The following is a 19,563-nucleotide window of genomic DNA, read 5'->3' on the forward strand; positions in this document are numbered from 1 at the left end:
TATAACTTAATAATTAGTCATCTGAAAGTCCTTAAATTTAATAAATAAAATTTCTTCTTCTCATTTCTGGAAAAAAGAAAATTAACCAAGAAGCCTCCTCGACTGTCAATCTTGCAAATGTTTGAGACCTACCTGTCCGAATGAGTGGCCAGTACCTCTCTTCTCTTGTTGTGTGTTTGTATGTGTGTGTTTGTCTCTCTGTCTCTGCTGTGTTTATAGCGGCAGAATCATCTGTGACACACCCCTGAGCGAGGCGGTGGTCTCCGGGGTCTCTGGCAGCCAAATTTGAAAGACAGAAGCAGACAAACGGATCCACAACATCTGACAGACAGAGGTATGCAACCCAGACCCCCCCAGCGCTTCGACATCGAGCCTCGTTGTCAGTGGCGCATTCTGTGTGTTTACTCAGAAGATTATTCACAACATCTGTGATAAGCTCCTCATTGTTCCCTCTTTTCATCCTGAGTAATCCAGACATCTGCCTGTAGGACTTCCACGGAGGGACACGTAGATTTGACAGAGAAATATATACCCACTGAGCACTGAGCCAGTATATCTGCACATTTATGTTTCTCATCTGGGGGTTCTGGGCAGACCTGCACGTCTGTCATGGACATGTGCAACCTGGCATACTCTGAAGAAAACAGTGTAAATATTCTAACGCAGCAGAGCAAGAAAACGGTTTTCCAAAGGCCTGCCTTAGAGCTAACACACCTTTTTAAACCCCCCCCGACATGTTTAACTACCATCCTCCATATCGCAGCATCTCTCCCCTCCCCTCTGCTGTGTTCATAAAGACTTCGTACTCAGATTTGTTAGTCAACAACAAATGGGTAGCAAAAAAGGAAATTTGGAGCTATTTCAGGTCCGGCAGGGAGCAACGTCGCTATCAGAAAAGTCACAGGAACATCTAATCTGTGTGAGCTGGAAAACTGAAAGTGCTGAGAGCTGCACAGCCTTAAAACACCCACCGCCACCCCTCCCAACTAGGTCTCTAAAGAACCCAGACTTGAACATTCAGAGCCTTCATTAGGCAGATTTATCAACGACACGTTATTAAGGATTCTCCTGATCGTGTCCACACTGTCTCTTAACGTAACGAGAGACAAACGTGCCAAATCATTGCATCAGTGAAGACGCCCAGTAGTAACAGACTGAGTCACCAGCAGGCGTGAACACACAACTTCATCAGACATCCTCTGTAAACATCCGTCCATTACTCATACCACCAGTCCATCACGTAGAACACTGACTGCTCCACCACCGGGACACCACTTCTATAAGCACTACAACAACAAACACCAATCAACTGATTCTCATTTAGCATTTTCATTGAAACTTGTTCCATGAGCACTGTTACACATCGAAAGCACTGCAACACGTACTTCTCCAGTGTGTGTGTGTGTGTGTGTAAACATTTGTTTACAGTCTGTTTTTGTGCCGGTGGCCGAGTCCAGCCTTCATGCAAACATCATAAGTGAGTGTGGATTCAGGGATATCCAAGAATCTGAGCCTGGCTGCAGGGCTTTAGGTGGGAGGACTTAGTCTCTGAAAAACACACACACACATACGGAGAAAGATGCCAACAAACAACTGATATATGAACCCAGAAAATGACTTGAACCAGCAGATGGTAAGCAGCAACACTGAGTCACTCATCTAACCAGCAGCATTACTAATCGGTCAACGTATTCAGCTATTTCCACTGTTCGTTTATTTTTATCGGTAAGAGATTTTGTATAGACTGTCTAGTATTCCCAGAGTTTACTCTATTTAAAAAAAAAAAAATCTGCAGTTTGTATGCATGTGTTAATGATGACTAACCAGATCAGATTTTCCACTGAGGCTAAAAATATGATTTTGTAATGTGCTCCACTAAGCTGTTGATTATATCTCCCCAGTACGAGATTGGAGATGCACATTCAGTTGTGATCTCTTAAATCCAGCAGAAGTCACTTTTCACTGCAGGGGAACAATGGCGAATCTGCAAGACTCATACGTGTCAGATTGTATTTCTTTAGAAACGGCTCACATTGCGCTGTAAAATTTGATCAGCCACTTTAACCAGTGCAGTTGTGCGCAGCGGTGCTGGTTTGTAGGTACATGTGGAACGGTAAGCAGTTAAAACAGAAGGATAAGGAGCTGTCAGTCATCACCTTAGAGTTGGTAATCCTCACCTCCAGGCCCAAAGGTCAGCAAAAGGTTGTGCAGGCCAGTGGAAAATGAGTCATAGTCACACACAGCAACATGTGAGCCCAGGCAGGCTTTATTGAAGTCGCATGTGCAGCATGAATGTGTGGATGCATCAGTTAGCGGGCGATAAGCTGCTGCGATTGTAAAGGGTGGGAAGGATTGGTATTCACAGTGCATCTGGGAATCTGAGTCAGGACAGCTTTTTATTAACACAGCAGGTTTTTATTTAATTTTTTAATTTTTAATTTTTTTTGGCATCTCAGCCTGTTTCCTGATTCTGAATCATAACCTAGAACTCCTGGACTTCACGGGTTCAGTGAGGATGCCAGGTGTGGGTCGGGGGTTTAGTGTCACCTGATAGACTGATAGTTGTGTTGCTGTGTCCTGATGCAATCCTCATCACATAAACTCCAACACAGCTCCGCACAGAGAGGTAAAAAAAAAAAAAACTCACACACAAAATCTTTAGTCGGTTAAAAGCATTTTATCGCACTTGTATCCAAAATATCTGCCCCTTAGCTGTGCACCTGATGTGTGGACATTACAGTTAATTATAAAATATGAAAGTGTTTTTTTTTTTTTAAACATACAGTTGAATTGTATCTTACACATTCACATGGTATTATTATTATTAGTAGTATTATTAATAAACATCGGTTTGAAAAAGGTATAAAAAACAAGCACAAAAGCACGTTATAACAATAAAAATTAAGTGCCGAGAAGTAGCACACACAAAGTATTAAAAATCACATCAAGCTCAAGAATGAACTGTTGTGTTTTCTTTATTTAAGAATATTTATAAAATTCAATATCCTTAGAAGACCTAACTTAATAGTATCATTGTTTTCCAGGCATTGGAAAGAAAGAAAGAAAAATAAAAAAAAGAAGCAGCATGAGGTGAGAGCTGGTGTCCCTTCACTGAACTGAGTGGGAGCAGAGAAAAGTCTGAGGTTCCCAGCACGTGAAGTCGTTGAAATTTCCTTCTCCTGAAAGACAAACCGACAGATTAGAAGGTGGATGGCAACAGTGTCTGACAGAAATACAACACACATCTAAACAGACAGTAGTTACTGCTTCTGGGTGTATTTAATGTTTATGTTGTGCAGCAGTAATTATTCTTTAGTTTGAGTGATTTATCACTAAATATTACATTTAGCTTCATGCATATTTAAAAGCTAACCAAACTCTAAACCTCTGGAGGAACCCTGTCCTGCATGTTTTATCGTTTTATCGTCATCAGGCTCTGCTGAGGTCTGATCAGGAGTCCCTCGTTTGAATCAGGTGTGTTGGTGCAGGAAACATCTAAAACATGCAGGACGGTGTTCCTCCAGGAGCGGAGCTGGTGACCTCTGCTCCAGAGGAATAAACACCAAAGCGACACCTACTAAAGCCAAGCAGCTCCACACAGTCCTCCTTGTTCGCAGTGTGGTTGGGCTCCCCTGGCAGCCAATCAGTGTAGCTCCACTGGGATCCATCCAGCCAGATAAAGCGGCCGGTCTGACAGAGAGCAGGAACAGTTTATTTGGTTTGTTCTCCAAGATAAACACGACCAGTGTGACACTGACTGAACATACACACCCCCAAATATCGGAGTCCTCCAATCCAGGTGCGTTTGGCACCGTGCTGCAGGATCATCTTCATCACTTCTACGTGGATGTGTTGGTTTGTGATGGAGGCCAAGTGGCCACCGGGGAAGTTCTGCTGGCAGAAGAGCTGCAAGAAACGGTGAGATAGACGAGGCACGTGAATGTCCGAGTCTCCCTGCTTTTAAAGACTCTGTCCTGCATCTTTTCAGATGAAGGAGAACGGGTAAGTACCTCAGCCTCCTCCGCCCTCAGCGGCCCTTTGAACAAGTAGTAGTTCTTCCCATCCACTGTAATTCTGGAAGAATAGCTCTGCCCTGTGGCACAAAGGTGGAATTACAACATTTTACAACATCATGCTGCTCACCACAGGATTACACAGCCTCACACAAAACACCCATGTGCTCACCAAAAAAAAAACAACACAAGCTGTAGAAGATACATGTATCTGTGTAGCTTAGTGAAGGTGTGTGTATTTTTACCCTTTTTTTGTCTATCCATTTATATTAAGTCTGTGTAGAACAATTCTCCCTCTTTGAGGGCTCAGTAAAGGGTTATCTTAACACAACCGGTGTCAGTTTTCTTTGTAACAACAGGTCTTGTTCTGTTTAAATGTTTCTGTAAATGATCTCCTACCAGCTGATGAGAGGCAGAAATCCGAGTTTGTCAAATTGAATCAAAATCATTTTTCACAATAGAACTGTTTCAGGATTTGTATTGCTTTGTGACCCGGTTTGTCTTGATTTGGTGCTGATCTGCTCTCTACATGGTGTTTTACCTGTTTGACTCGACGAAGCTCTCTTTGCTCTAAATGAATCTCCTCCATCTAGAAAAGGATCGTCTTCCTCCTGGACAAGCTCACTCGCTGGCTCCTCCATCAGTAGATCTGACCCTTCCGGTGCGAGAGAGTTTTCCTCACTTCCCATCTTGGCCTCCTCATTTGGGAATAAGTCTAAAGTTGAAATTGGCTGCCCCATAACGTCCAACGCTGGGCCTTCTTCCAGAATCACACCATTTGGTGTGTCCTCTTCACTTTCAACTGGCTCCTCCCCCATTTCAGGCTCCTGTTGGGCCATGACTTCTTCATCTACAACATTGTCTCCCTCCCCATCTGGCAGAGGTTCAGGTACCTGATCTTCACCTAGAAATGCTGCCCTCAAGGACTTTTCCACCTCTGACAGCTCGGTCTCGCCTCCTTCCTCTTCAATTATGTTGTCATCATCCAGAGGTTCCAAATCTGAGCTGGGATCATCCACCATTTCACCGTTTACTTCCAGGTCCTCAGCCTCTGTCTCCGGATTCGTCTGGAACTCCAGCTCCTCTTGGAGATCATCAAACATCAGGTTCTCTTCCAGTTCTGGCTCCATGTCACCATCTGCTTCAGCCGTAAGGTCTGGATTTAGATTTACTTCTGGATCTTGCTCCACCTTAACCTCCTCTTTAACCTCTGGTTCCACCTTAACCTCTGGCTCTGCTTTCACCTCTGGTTCCACCTTAACCTCCTCTTTAACCTCTGGTTCCACCTTAACCTCTGGCTCTGCTTTCACCTCTGGTTCCGCTTTCACCTCTGGTTCCGCCTTAACCTCTGGTTCCACCTTAACCTCTGGCTCTGCTTTCACCTCTGGTTCCACCTTAACCTCTGGTTCCGCCTTAACCTCTGGTTCCGCCTTCACCTCTGGCTCTGCTTTCACCTCTGGTTCCACCTTAACCTCCTCTTTAACCTCTGGTTCCACCTTAACCTCTGGCTCTGCTTTCACCTCTGGTTCCGCTTTCACCTCTGGTTCCGCCTTAACCTCTGGTTCCACCTTAACCTCTGGCTCTGCTTTCACCTCTGGTTCCACCTTAACCTCTGGTTCCGCCTTAACCTCTGGTTCCGCCTTCACCTCTGGCTCTGCTTTCACCTCTGGTTCCACCTTAACCTCTGGCTCTGCTTTCACCTCTGGTTCCACCTTAACCTCTGGTTCCGCCTTAACCTCTGGTTCCACCTTAACCTCTGGTTCCGCCTTAACCTCTGGTTCCGCCTTCACCTCTGGCTCTGCTTTCACCTCTGGTTCCACCTTAACCTCTGGCTCTGCTTTCACCTCTGGTTCCACCTTCACCTCTGGTTCCACCTTAACCTCTGGCTCTGCTTTCACCTCTGGTTCCACCTTAACCTCTCGTTCCGCCTTAACCTCTGGTTCCGCCTTCACCTCTGGCTCTGCTTTCACCTCTGGTTCCACCTTAACCTCTGGTTCCGCCTTAACCTCTGGTTCCGCCTTCACCTCTGGCTCTGCTTTCACCTCTGGTTCCACCTTAACCTCCTCTTTAGCCTCTGGTTCCACCTTAACCTCTGGTTCCGCCTTAACCTCTGGTTCCGCCTTCACCTCTGGCTCTGCTTTCACCTCTGGTTCCACCTTAACCTCCTCTTTAACCTCTGGTTCCTTGTGGTCCAGTGTGGGTTCTGGTGCAGGATCCTCCAGCTCCACATGACCCTGTGCAGGAAGTGAGTCTCCCAGCAGGGGGCTCCGGCGCTCTCTGATCAGATCTGGACTTTGTGCCGGTCCGGGAGGAAGTGGGGGCCGGGCCTGAGCCACTGAGAGGAAAATGAGAAAAGTTGGTGTTGAAATGGGGCAGACCCTCCCACAGAGTAGATACAGGACCAGAAGGGGACACACGTGTGCAAAATTGTGTGTGTGTGTGTGTGTGTGTTGTTGTTCATCTCTGTGTGCCTTTATGGTCATTTTGTTTTCGTTCTTAGTCGTTCATCACACTGTCGTCGTTTTATTGTCAGATAAGAGCTTATCAAATCTGTGTGTGGATCAAAATATCATCAATCCACAACAGCACATGTCAGATTTACACCATGTAGGATTAATTCATACTGTTTCTACTTCTGAAGACAAAAGAACAAAATAGGATTAGCTGAAATTTTACAAATATGATCAAAACCGACGTTGTGTAGCAGATCTGAATTATCTCGTGTATCTTTACCTATAAAACATGTTGCACACTGTTGAGGTTAACCAGAAAACAAAACAAAAATGAAAAAGAAATTTCTTACCTGCAAGACTCAGTGTGAGCAACAGCAGCGTCTTCATGTCAAACGTTTAGACAACCTCTCAGCGATATTTACTCTGAACTGCAGATTGTGCTTTAGTGAAATGCGCCTTGTAGCTCTGATTTATTTCCACCTGTCTGAGTGTCCTTATAGTGATTTGTATGTTGTGCTGTTTGCTTTTGACAGTTCTAATCTTTATTAGCACACACAGTCCTGCCCCCTTTTGTGCGTCTTTCAGTAAATTATAAATCCAGGTCTTCCTGCTATCAGAGGGCCCCTTTTTATTCTTTTTTGCTTCCTGTTGGCATGAATCTGGTGCTGACCGGGAGGAGATGGGTACAAAGTTCACCAGGCCTGATGTCGTCGTTCTCAGCATGTGCAGAGACCAGACTGATGCTGGCTCTGCATTAAGTATAGATTAGGAGTGCGTCACAAAAACCTTCCACTCACTCCAATGTTACACACATGGCCTCTGCTGAATGCTGAGTAATAATTGATGATTATTTCCTGGAGCTGAACATGATGCCACCTTCACTGCCGTGATTTAAAAGACGGAGGATCAGATTAATATTTAGAGCTCGGTCACTGCTGGTTTGTGATCCTCTGACTTTGTGATGCCTCTGACTGTCACTGTGACAATCAGTGATGTGTTGGTTTCGTAACATCGGACTCTCTGATCAACTTCACTCATATGTGGGCTCTAATTGGGGTCACATTTGTCTGTCTCGAGTTTCACTCCAAGACAGAAACGATAAGATGATGATAAGAGTTGCTTCGAACCGCATAAATTTGCGGTTGCTTTGGCCTCAATCCCAGATAAACTGTGTCGCCTCTCGTCTTCATACCTGAGCGAGTTTGCTCATGCAAGACATGTTAGTGAGGCATGAGCTGTGTTGTCGTGGACGTGTGTGTAGGCTGCTGCGTGCTACATGACATCAGTGTGTATCGCTCACAGCGCAGCAGCTGCGATTGTTGACTGCCAACAGGTGCTGCAGCTGAGATTTTGTGAGCTAGTGTTTCAATCATATTCTCCCCGTGCTTATGCACACGTGCCTGCGTGTGTGTGTGTGTGTGCGTGCACGTGTGCATATGGCCACAGATGTAAGCATGTGTGCGCACACACCACAATGAGCGACAATGTGCCGTTGTGTGGCGAGAAACCTGATAGCCAAGGACACAGCAGCTGCCTCATCTCTGCACCTCCTATTACACTCATCAGCAGTGTCACCGAGCACAGCCGCTTCCATCCCATCACCCAAAATGCACTTGATGTTCAGATGATGGAAAAAAAAAAAATCAGCTCAGATGAAGGTGAGGCCTTCACGGGGAACGCTGCTGGAGTTTGGCAAAAAGAGTTTATATCATTATTTAAAACCGAATCATTAATGAAAGAGTTTTGTCTTCTCCCGTCTCTGGTTCTTTTAGGCTCTTTAAAGTGCCTGAATTTTGGAAAACGTTATGCAGTTTATATGAACATAAATACAGACTGACTTTGTGTCATCTCATCACAGATTTCTTTGTTTTATTACTTTGCTCTTTGACACAGAGAGATTTTAGTGAGTTGTGCTTGCGTTGATTTGATGCAGTTGTGGTGAGTCATTTGGGGAAATAACACCTAATATTTGGATAGTTAATCCATATTAAGCACCAAAAATAGTGTTCGTTGTGCAGAATGTTTCCTTCCAATTTAACATTACAGCTTGTTAAGATGGAGCTAATGTTATCATTTTACATCCTGATCTGCAAAATAACTAACAGCAACTGTCAATAAAAAGGCAGGCTACCAGACTAACTAATAAAGTAAAAAGGAAGTGGGCAGCAAATAAAATATTTAATACTCAGGTTGAGTTCAAATTCCCCAGAAAAGATCATTAAATGGGGGGAAAAAAAAGTGCTTTATTGTTTCATCCTGACTCAATTTTTTTTGTTGCATTTTTAAAGCAAACCTTCAAAACAACCGTGGAAATAAATAAATAAATACATAAACAGGGGCTTTCTTCAGTACCCTGGTGAGCAACATTTAAATATCCAATGATAATGAAAAGGAGGGAAGGAGACTAACAAAGTGAAGAAACTGAGAGAAGAGAGAAGAGATAAATCATTGAAACAGAGCGGAGACGAGCACTTTTCCTCCTGAATGATGTTCAGGGGTAGTTTTTTCTGGCTTTGTGCAGCCCCCACGGCGCAGGAGCCAACCCCCCTTCCAGAGGACGGTGGTCTCCCGCCCGTTTGTGCCCCCCGTCAGTTGTCCGAAGAACGTGGATGTGCACTTGCTGCTGTAACCTGAAGAAGCTGCAGTGAGTTGGGAGTAAAAAGTGAAACTCCAGAGGACCGAGTCAGAAGGGCACTGAAGATGAAGACTGTGAGGATGTTGGTGTTGCCTCTTCTCCTCACTTTACTGCACAGTGAGTTTAATGACATCATTTTTTTCCTACCTTTGGTTCAATGTATTTAAGATGAAGCAAGAGAGAGAAACAGCTTCCAAAGTATTATTTATATTTTTTGCACGCTCCTCTTAAAAAAAGAAAAAAAAAAAAAACTACTTCACCTCCAATATTTCAAAACTTCTGGTGCAACTTGACTTACAAATAAATAATGTAAGAGGCATCATGGAGTTTATATATGATTTAAGTGTCGGGGTTCATTATTCTTCATGTGGTTTCTTTTGGAGAATATTATAAATGTTTGAGGGCCATCACATCAGACACTCTTCCTCTCTCATAGTCTTCATTCAGCCCCTTAGAGATGCAGCATAATAATGTGATTTTTGAATCTTTTACTTTTTTTTTTTTTTTTTTTTTAGTTTTAGTTGAATAAGGCATAAATCAAGCGGCCTGGCTCATTTTAAGAAATGCTGCTGATGGTGCAACTCAAAACTCTCCGTGCATGACCCCACAATCAAGGGAGGAGATGTGATGTGTTCAAGGTGCATTGGGGGGCTGAGATTGTGTAAGGAGGGCGGGGGGGGGGTGTTTCTGGGCTTCATGTTTACATGCACACTCTGCTCTGATGCTGATTGAGCCTAAGATCCACAGACTGATGAGAAACATAACGCGGCCCAGCGGAGAAGTTTGTGATCCGGCCGTTTCAGCTCCAAGATAGCCCCCGACTGACCCCGCTGCTAATTGGACAGAGATGAAAAGGGCCACTCACTATCTAGAAAAAATGCATTTGAAGTTGCTGAGGGAATTTCTAGGGGGCCGAGGCTGCTATCCAGAAGACATGTTTTGTGTCAATAATTGCAACTTTGACGTGAAGATCTCAGAACAGAGATGAAAAGATTGAAATTGTTATCTGTTTGGACAAAGCTAATGAGAGAGGTGTTTTAGAGAAAATACATTTTTTTTTTTTTTAATTGGAAGAGTCATTGGTGTTGCTTAAAACATATTCAAGATTTAAGATTCTTTGGTGTCATTGTACAAACATAAAATGGAATTTACATTCTCAGCAATGTACTCAATAAATCAAAGAGAGAAGAGAATGAAGAAATGCTTTTGAGGAAGTAGAAACACACATTCTCGAAAAACTCTCTGAAGCCTGCAGTTGCAACATAATAGCTTTTACATCAATGGACATGTTTTCTTTTATTTCCATTTTCATAGATGTTTTCTGCTCTTTTGAGTTAAGAGAAGCTAAGAGAGGTTTACACTGAAGGTCAAAGAAGCATGTGGTGCAGAGGACTTGGGGTTAAGAGTTCGACCACAAGTGTGTGTGTGTGTCACTGAATGTGTCGGGCCAGCTGAGAAGGGTAAGGTTACTGCCATAAAGAGCTGCTTTATGGCAGTAACCTCAAAACACACACAGATTTGTCCCGCCCTCTGCAGACTACCAAGGAGATATTCATTGATCACAATCAAATTCAACTCAAAAAATCTAATGTATCATTTCTCTTTTTTAAGTTGCATCACTTCCTGTTGTACTCATGAAGGCTCACGTGAATTTACGGTCATTTCAGTCAAGCTGCTCGTTAGCTGCAGCGAATAACTTTAAAAAATTTTTAAAACCTCTCTCATCTGCGGCATAGTCCACTTTCCTTTGGTCCCGCCGCGTGATACCAGGAAGTGCTTCATGGACTTTATTTATCCGTTAGTTTCCTGGTGGTTTGTTATTTCCAGTTAACTCTATGTGACTGTGTGAGAAGGAAAACATTAACTTTTACAGTCACTGGTCAAATAAATAAGTTGTACTAATTGTGTGTGTGTGTGTGTGTGTGTGTGTGTGGGGGGGGGGGGGGGGGTTGTTGAAGGGACACATCACCAAAAGAGGTTATCACTTCGGGCTAAGGCAGCTTGTCGGGGAGTCATCCATCACCTACATTCCTACGCAGCAGCTCTCCTGGCACCACCAGGATGTGACTACACACGTTATACTTCTGTGGGATCGGCTCGCTTTGCCGTCTTTGTGAGGACTAATTTCAGTGTCAGGACGTCATTGCCTTGGTGGACTCATTTGGGTGTGTGTGTCTGTGTGTGTCTACATCACAGAAAGTAGACAGAAATCAGACATGAATGTGGGAAATTAAAGCTGTTGGACTTGGTGTGGTAAAACCTGGGACTGGTACTCTGTGACTCAGTCTCATGCATTTCTTTATCCTATTTACTGGAGTCCAACACCACCACTTGGCAAAATAAAAGAAGAAGGCAGCTGTTTGGAAAATAAATAAAAATAAAATAAAGCTGCAGATGACCAAAGAGAAAACGTCTATCAAATATGATTAAAACTTTTTGTTAAAGTCAGGGTTCTCAGGGTTGGGGCAGGAAAAGGTCTTTAAGCTTGGTGTATTTGGCAAAACTGGTTTCTAACTTTGATTGATACTTTGATCCCAACAGGCCCCGTCGGGCTGTCAGTGTCTGTAAGCAGCAGTAAACCTAAAGTGGAGGTTCATGAACACACAGGTGAGATTTGGTGCTTTTACTTCTTTTTAAATCTCCCCCGACAGTCATTTGAACTTTTCCGGTCATTGAACTTATTAACTCTAAATTAAACCTTTGCAAATGAGAGGAGAGCTAATAGAGCACAGTACTTTCTGGGGAAAACGACAAGAAAGAAAGATGAGAAATGTACGGAAATCAATATAGGAAATAAACAGCAGGCGCCGTGGTGTTGTCCTTTAAACCTTATAAATCCAGTATGACTCGATGCTGATTAGGTTTCATGAGCTCACCCTGTCCCCTCAGACGCAGTGTTGGCCTGCGAGTTCATGACGGAGAAAGACCAGAACCCTCGAATCGAGTGGAAGAAGAAAGGAAAGGGGGTGACCTTCGTGTACTTCAATAACAAATTTACCGGTGAGTGACAGATTTCTTTACAGCATGTAGTCCTCACGCTGCATTCAAAGCACTAACATTGACCTTTTATCCTCTTATTCTTTTCCTTCCACGTGGCGTTGCCGTCTCCCCTTCCACCTCAGGTTCGTATGCAGGCCGGGCAAAGATAGAAGGAGCAACGTTGACCATTCACTCCGTTACCCAGAAGGACTCTGGGGAGTATCGCTGTGAGGTCACTGCCAGCGAGGACCACGTCAGCCTGGGAGAGGCGACTGTGAACCTCAATGTGCTTGGTAGGAGATGCCTACACACAAAATGTGTGATAATAATGAATATGCAAACACTGAACAGGTTTCAGGCAGATACATACAACTCAGCATTAATGAAACATACAGAACAGCACAAGGTGCAAACATGAGAATCTACATAAAACAGCAAAAGAAAAGCGACGCAATAAACAGTGAAACTCCCTTCGGTTTCAGTTTGAGGTTCTAGCTAAACTGAAGATAAAAACAAAACCGTGTTGCCGTTTCAAAATTGGAAATAGGTTTTTCTGTTGTCTGCATTTTAAGGAGAGAAATTTAAAAAAAAAACGTAGCAGCTTTATTCAGGCTCAGTGCTGCTGGGCTTTAATCCGCAGACTCGGGTTTCCTTTCACGGCTCGAAGATGTGACTGTCAGCTGAGCCACAAAAGGAGCAGGAGATGGTGTCAAACATTTTAAAACCTTCTTGATGACTCAGGAAGGAGTCTCGTAGTCATTAGAAGAACAAATCCACGTGACTTTGGACAGGAAGTGTGTGAACGTCAGCTGAATGATGTTTGAGGTTTGCACTGGCCGTCATGATGCTGATGATATACTTTCGTACTTACTACGCTCGGTATCATTTTTAAATTTGATGTATCTCCCCATGTCATTTATAAATTGTGCTTTGCTACAACAAACCAATCATGTCACCAAAACTCCGTTCAACAATGCCCATTGAATAAAAAAAAAAAAAAAAGAGTTAAATATCAACGTGGTGAAGTTGTGCTCTTCGCCTCCTCAGTGCCTCCTCATGTCCCGTCCTGCGAGGTGCCGAGCTCCGTCTTTGTTGGTTCGGGCCTGGAGCTCCTCTGTAAGGACAAACTGAGCGTCCCTCCTGCCACCTACCGCTGGTACAAAGACAACAAGGCCCTGACGTCCACGGCCGACACATCGTACAACATCGACACAAGCAAGGGCACACTGGTATGGAAACACTCATGGACACCAGACACAGGCACACGTGCGCACACAAGCGTGCACGAGCATACAACCGATGTCAGCACTTGGCCTCTCAACTTTTCTTTCTCTCCTCCTGAGCAGAAGTTTGAGAGTGTGTCCAAAATGGACACAGGGATGTATCGGTGTGAGTCCTCCAACAGTGTGGGCGCGCCCAAAAGTTGTGTGGCCCAACAGCTGAAGGTTCTTGACTGTGAGTGTTTTTGATTTTTAAAAAAAGGCCCTGTTGGTGATTGCACGACTGACAAATCTCTTTCTCCTCCTTCCAGATCCCTTGAATATGACAGTTTTGATAGCGGGAGCTGCAGGTTTTGTCGTGCTTGTCCTCTTCTGCTGCATCTGTGTGTGTGTCTGCCGGCGCCGAGGCTGCTGCAAGAGTGAGTAGTTTGGTAACTGTTGAAGCACCAATACCATCCTCTTATTTCTCAAAATAGAGTTTTAGCCCAATTACAAATACAGCAACCAGACCGCTAACAGTGTGAACCTGCAGAATTGCAGATTTATGTCATATTGAATACCATGAAGTTTTATTTTTTTGTACTCATCCATGTAAAATTACTCATAAACGATAAAAAGGAGTGGACAGGTGTGTTCAGCAGTGTTGAAGTGTCCATTACACACCAAACAATCCAGCTGTTGTTACAGACACACCATTTTTCATGTTTCATCTGCTGTACGTGGAGTTCATTTTAACCGTGAATTTGATGAATTTGTGGATCTGTGATATTTCTTCTGAAACGTGTGGCAACCTTTAGTTCCTTGGGTGTTTGCATTAGTGAGTCATTAGCACTCATTCAGTCTTCTCTTTGTTGTGTGTCTGAACAGAGGAAAAGAAAACCAAAAGGTGAGTGTCGTGCTCTCCGCTCCGACTCTTGTTTTGCCCGTAGCTGTGTGTTATTGACTCAGACTGAACTGTCATCCTTTGTCTTCCAGGGCCAAGTCCTACAACCCTCCTCCTCCTCCTCCCGTCCGAAACGTGAGTGATCAAAGGGATTGTTATCGTGTCAGGGCTTGTTTTGCTCGCTGCCGTGAATTTGTGTTGCCATTAAATGCTGTTGATAAATTGCTGATAACTCTGCTCCCTGGAGACGTGAAGGAAATGATTCATTGTGTGTTTCTCCGCTCTCTGCAGCTCAAACACTACAAACAAACTCAGTCTTTCATGATATGAGGCTGAAACTCTGAGCGTCACTTTGCTTTTGGATGCCAGCTCACTGCCACACTGGACGAATGCAGATACACAAACAGACGTATCTCCAGATATCAAGCTAAACCAAAGAGCCAAACAAGACCTGCTGCCTCGTAAACACAGGTATCTGTCTATTATATGTCCCAAACTACTTCACAATTATTGAGCTCTAAGTCCAAGATTCAGCTCAACTCTTCCAAATGCTGTGTAATATATTTCTTCATCTTCTGGCTCCTTTACGCCACCTTTAGGCCAGTCACTGTAACTATCTATGTTGACAAAAACAAATGTCACACTGCGCCACACAGATGACTGTATCCTTGTTACTGCCTTAATATTTACATATAAAGATGTTGTTTTATATCATGTTACACTTTTTTTTTTACCTCTATCGTTTTTATATATTTTTATAAACCTGCTTGTGTGTTGATCTCATGTTATGATTGTGTTTTTTGTTTAATATTAGGTTGTATATATTTGAATGAGTGACAGTCGAACAGGTGTCTGCACACACTGAATGGTGCTTTGGAAACTTTTAAAAGCTTTGACACTCAAATATTTGCTGAGTCTATTTCATGATCAATAAAGAAAAGATGAAAAACCAAACTGGAATCAACTCAGATGATTTATCTATATATTTATTCTGGGATCAATCTTTAAGACTTTATAATATTATAATAATACAATAATAATATAACATAATATATTATTAATAATTAATGATATCGCTCAGCATTATGACCTGAGATCAAATCTTAGCATGAATCTAAACTAAATAACAAAATGGAACAAGACCATTTAACCTTATCAGATCATTAATAGGTCATTAAAAGGTTTTGTTTGCCTTCTGAGCAGTTTGGAAATATTTAGCTTCACAGTTTTTGCATTTCGGAAAAACTTTTGCCGTCAGGATATGGAATCCGAAAGTGCATCCAGCTTTAACAAAATGCCTCGTCATGTCAATATGCCAGAATCAACGTGTGAATCAGAAGAGGAATTTTATTGAATATCAGATAAAGCCCTCCAATTTCAACAAGGCGATTAGGTGAGTTATTGATGAGTTATTGCATGAATATAGAAACATGAGATACATCCATTCAGTAAAACTGCTGTGATGTTAATATAACTGTGCCATGTTACAAAAGGAGAAAAAAAAATGGCTAATGAATGTTTTATTTTTTTTATTCATATATAGAAAGAATATTGCAAACTTAACTGTGTGGGAGGAATGTGAGGAAATAAAAAAAAATTGGGTTAAATTGTTTAAATATATATCTGTTTTGTATTTTGCATTCATCATTTTTTACTTTGCAGGTTTTTTGACTAGCCACCATTTTTCTTTCACCACTAGGTGGCATCATGGCCTTTTACTGAATGTGCACATTCCAGCACGGACTATAGGCCCACAGCTACAGGATGCCAGGCTTTATCCATTATTTGTCAATAGACAGTAGCTCTTTTGTTCTCCTCCCTTTGTACTTGTCGTTCTACTTATTGTGGAGCCCATAAATTAAAGTTCTGGAGAAGCAGGCTGATTTCCGAGAGCTTCACTTCCATGTGTTCCTACAGGGAGTGCATCATCACCAGTGTCTGTTTCTCTTTTTTTTTTTTTTTTTTTTTTTTTTTTTTTTAGGATTTCGTGTTAAAAACGTAATATCGCTGATATGTTTGCATCAGACGTAGTTCTGCATTAGTCCCAGAGTCAGACACCACTGACAGAGATTTAGCGTCGATCATAACCTTTCGTGTTCACATTAGGTGGATCATATTGATCTGCAAATATGACTCCTTCTGATCAGCTGATCAGAGCCTGATGTCAGCTGAGATCTACAAAATGGTGCACAGTGTGTGACATTTGTGTGTATCACCATAACAATCCATGCAGAAGACCCAAGCTATTTTTATACAGACATTTCCCAGTAATTTCACAGCTACAATAACCGGCCTTGGATTTTCACATACTTCACTGTTGTACTGAGTAATAATTCTCAGTTTTGACTAAATTCATGAACACTTTTTGAATTTTAATATCAATCCCAACAGAAAGCTTGAAAAGACGAAAGACGAGAGTCTTAAAGTATCGATGTAAAAAAATTAGAAGTTTTAGACAAATAAAACTACACAATTATAACCAGACAACCAAAAAGTAAGTAAACTAACCCGTTTACTTACTGTTTGAAAGATAAGTCAGTGAATTATTAATGACAATGACAAGGGCAGCATTTTAATGCAGCTCATCGAGGTGGAGTTGACTCATAAACAGTTTGCAGACTGTGTACACCCATGATACACCCACACAGATATCACTCTGCTTAATCAGACCTTTCTCAGGACCAAGTAGGCGTTTGCTGACGAGGTTTGACTGACGTTCGTGTTCCTCTAGTTTGTTTCACAACAAGTCTCAGCTTTTATTACCTGGGGTTCGACCATTTCAAGCTGAGCCTCGCACAACTCTGACCTGAATGGAAACTGCGTTTAGTTTTAGACAGAAAAAGGAAACAGATGACGCCTTCAGCAATTAATTAACTAAAAAAGGATGTTAGTCAATCAAGTACAACTTCCTCAAAGCTGTTCTGAATTAACACAGGAAATGCAAGCATGTGTCATGTGCTAAATGTAAATGTTTCCGCCACTTCCCCTTCTGTCTGCGCTCTTTTGGCTGAACACAGAACACGTTATTTCATTTTATTTGTACAATAATAAGCGAGTGACCTCGAACACGGCGGGGGGGGGGCTGGCGTGCAAACGTATGACACAAAATGTCCGCGGTTTAGTAGCTGCAGTTTACTGCAGTGGGTGGCCCGATGACGTCTGCGACTGTCCTCGGTCAGCAAGCCTTAAACGCACGCAGCCCAGTGTTCGTGTATTTATGGGGATCCGTCACCCTGACCTCAACAATCATGACTGAATGTCTCTCCTTAACTCCAGTCTTTGACCTTCTCTGTGTGGCAGAGTCGACAGTGATGAACCACCCCTGAGCCGCAGCCATCCAAATGCCCAGCAGTAAGTACAGTCCTCCCAAAGACCTCCAAGTTCCAGCGGTCTGCTGTTTTCCAATGGATCCAATGAATGCAGTAAAGCAACACACACACTCTGTTACATCCAGATTGTGTGTCTGCTTAATGGTGCTGCTCAACTGCCCGCTACAGCCAGTTTTTGTGGTTTCCTTTGAACATCTTAACAGGCCTTCTTTATGGATGCCTGCTGTGGATTACAGCTCCAGGGGGCTGTTATATCACATTTTTGTAAATGTGTGTGTATCTGTCAGATATCGACAGAGGAGAGTGAGTGTGAAAATAAGTGAGAGAGTGAAAGGGAGCGAGAGAGAGAAAGCATTTGAGCGTAGAGTGGGCGGTGGCTGTCAAATGAAATTTATGTCAGCGCCGCTGTTTTTTTAGATTTGAAATAAACCTCAAGCCAGGTTTCCTCTAAGACATGTCCTTCCTATGCTGTTGGCACTAAGCCTTCCCGTCCGTGCACTGTGAGCTGAGCTTCCCTGAAAACCTCCAGGAGCGTCCAGGAGCAGGTGGCCCACTGACCACAACACGCCGCGCACGGCCCTCTGGGATGGAGCCACTTTTTTCATTTACAATGGAAAAAAAAAAAAAAAAAAAATCAGTTTCACTGCTGAGTTTTTTTTTTTCTATGGTGTTATTCGTGCATCCTCCCCCCTATGCCTCCCTGATTGTTGCTCTCTTGCGGCTCCCGTAGCCCTGCGCATTAGCAGCTCTTGGGTTATGCAAAACTTACATCATGCAAGCATCGATGTATGTGGGCCTCAGGGAACCTGTGTGGAGGGAGGGGGGGGAAGAAGACCACCGACACGGGGATCACCACAGGAAACCCTCCTCCTGCTCCAGCAGTGTGAAATAGCAACATTTAAACATTTAAACCTCACCAGATGACGTCCCCTACAGTTTCATGAAATCTTCATACCGTGGGTCTCTTACAATATGGTGTGTGTGTGTGTGTGTGTGTGTGTGAGAGAGATGGCCAGTGGGGAAAGCAGAAAGAAAGTTTGCTGTTCGTACTCTGTTTTCTGTCTTCAGTCTGAGCTCTGCTCTCATTTAATAAAATTCACTGACGAGGCTGTTAGGTGTCATTAAAACCGAGACAGGATGGAAATGGACACGTAACGCACACACACACACACACACAAAGAGAGCAAAAGCACACTGGCCTTCTGCACAAGCAGTCAGACAGGACTGACTCCCACAGCAGCACCGAGCTTATTTGAGCTCAGATAGGAACGGTGTAGGCAGAGTGTTATACAGATTAAATGTTTTGTCTGTGTGTGTGTGTGTAATTTAAAGTCATCACACGATGTCTATGCCCTGAATGCTGCGTGAACTCACAAACTCACAAACTACACTAACAAATTAGTCATAAAGTCCAATCAGTGGCTCTGATTTGTGTAAAACCTGCACACACCGCATACAGGAAGAGGAGAAAGGACAAAGTAACGACAAATGTTCATCATAGTGTCACAAATATTTAAACATTAAACATGAAACAAATCTTCACAAATGACCTCGCTGAGGGACAGAGTTTACTGATGAGCCGTGGGTCAGCCTGCTGGCCCGTTTTTCTGTTCCTGCAGCATTTCAGTAGATTGTCTTACTAATAAACAGACCATCTGTAGATGCAGTGCTACATTTTTACCAAGGGGGAGAGGATGCAGCCACATTTCCTTCGAATGTGCAAGCGGTGTGTTTTAAATTCTCAATCTGGTGCTTCACTTTGAATTTCCCCGTTTAGCATTAAAAGCAGCACATAAATATTTAATAGATTCCCGATCACACAATTTAATTTCGTCGGTTAATGAATTACAGCACCCTGCGACGGACTGGCGACCTCTCCGGGGCGACCCTGCCCTCGCCCAATGTGAGCCACCACTCCACGACTCAGACACGGATAAACGGCAGAACATGAAAATTGGACATATTGGACGTCGTTCTAACATTTAAAAAATGAAACAATGTGGCTCTTCATCTGTTTAGAGCCGTGTGATGTGTCCCATCCTGTCTGTGAA

The 19,563-nt window shown here is 43.2% G+C and overlaps 1 protein-coding gene across 1 annotated transcript; it reads left to right on the forward strand.

The window, feature by feature from the left end:
- The first annotated feature begins 9,074 nt into the window (after positions 1–9,074).
- jam2b (junctional adhesion molecule 2b) lies at positions 9,075–15,137 on the forward strand. The gene is made up of 10 exons (XM_029530891.1): positions 9,075–9,218; positions 11,643–11,708; positions 11,991–12,101; positions 12,224–12,373; positions 13,128–13,309; positions 13,427–13,535; positions 13,612–13,719; positions 14,168–14,186; positions 14,276–14,318; positions 14,475–15,137. The coding sequence occupies exons 1-10, from the start codon at positions 9,167–9,169 to the stop codon at positions 14,511–14,513; spliced, it is 879 nt and encodes a 292-aa protein (XP_029386751.1). The 5' UTR covers positions 9,075–9,166; the 3' UTR covers positions 14,514–15,137.
- The last annotated feature ends 4,426 nt before the right edge of the window (positions 15,138–19,563 follow it).

Source organism: Echeneis naucrates, chromosome 21, assembly GCF_900963305.1.
Source record: "Echeneis naucrates chromosome 21, fEcheNa1.1, whole genome shotgun sequence".
Classification (NCBI taxonomy): domain Eukaryota; kingdom Metazoa; phylum Chordata; class Actinopteri; order Carangiformes; family Echeneidae; genus Echeneis; species Echeneis naucrates.

What these genes read in the sequence shown, in the direction of transcription:
- jam2b (XM_029530891.1), top strand. Translation starts at nt 9,167, where the DNA reads ATGAAGACTGTGAGGATGTTGGTGTTGCCTCTTCTCCTCACTTTACTG. An exon ending in TCTCCTCACTTTACTGCACA is followed by an intron (nt 9,219 to 11,642) that starts GTGAGTTTAATG and finishes TGATCCCAACAG; the next exon opens with GCCCCGTCGGGCTGTCAGTG. An exon ending in ACACAAGCAAGGGCACACTG is followed by an intron (nt 13,310 to 13,426) that starts GTATGGAAACAC and finishes CCTCCTGAGCAG; the next exon opens with AAGTTTGAGAGTGTGTCCAA.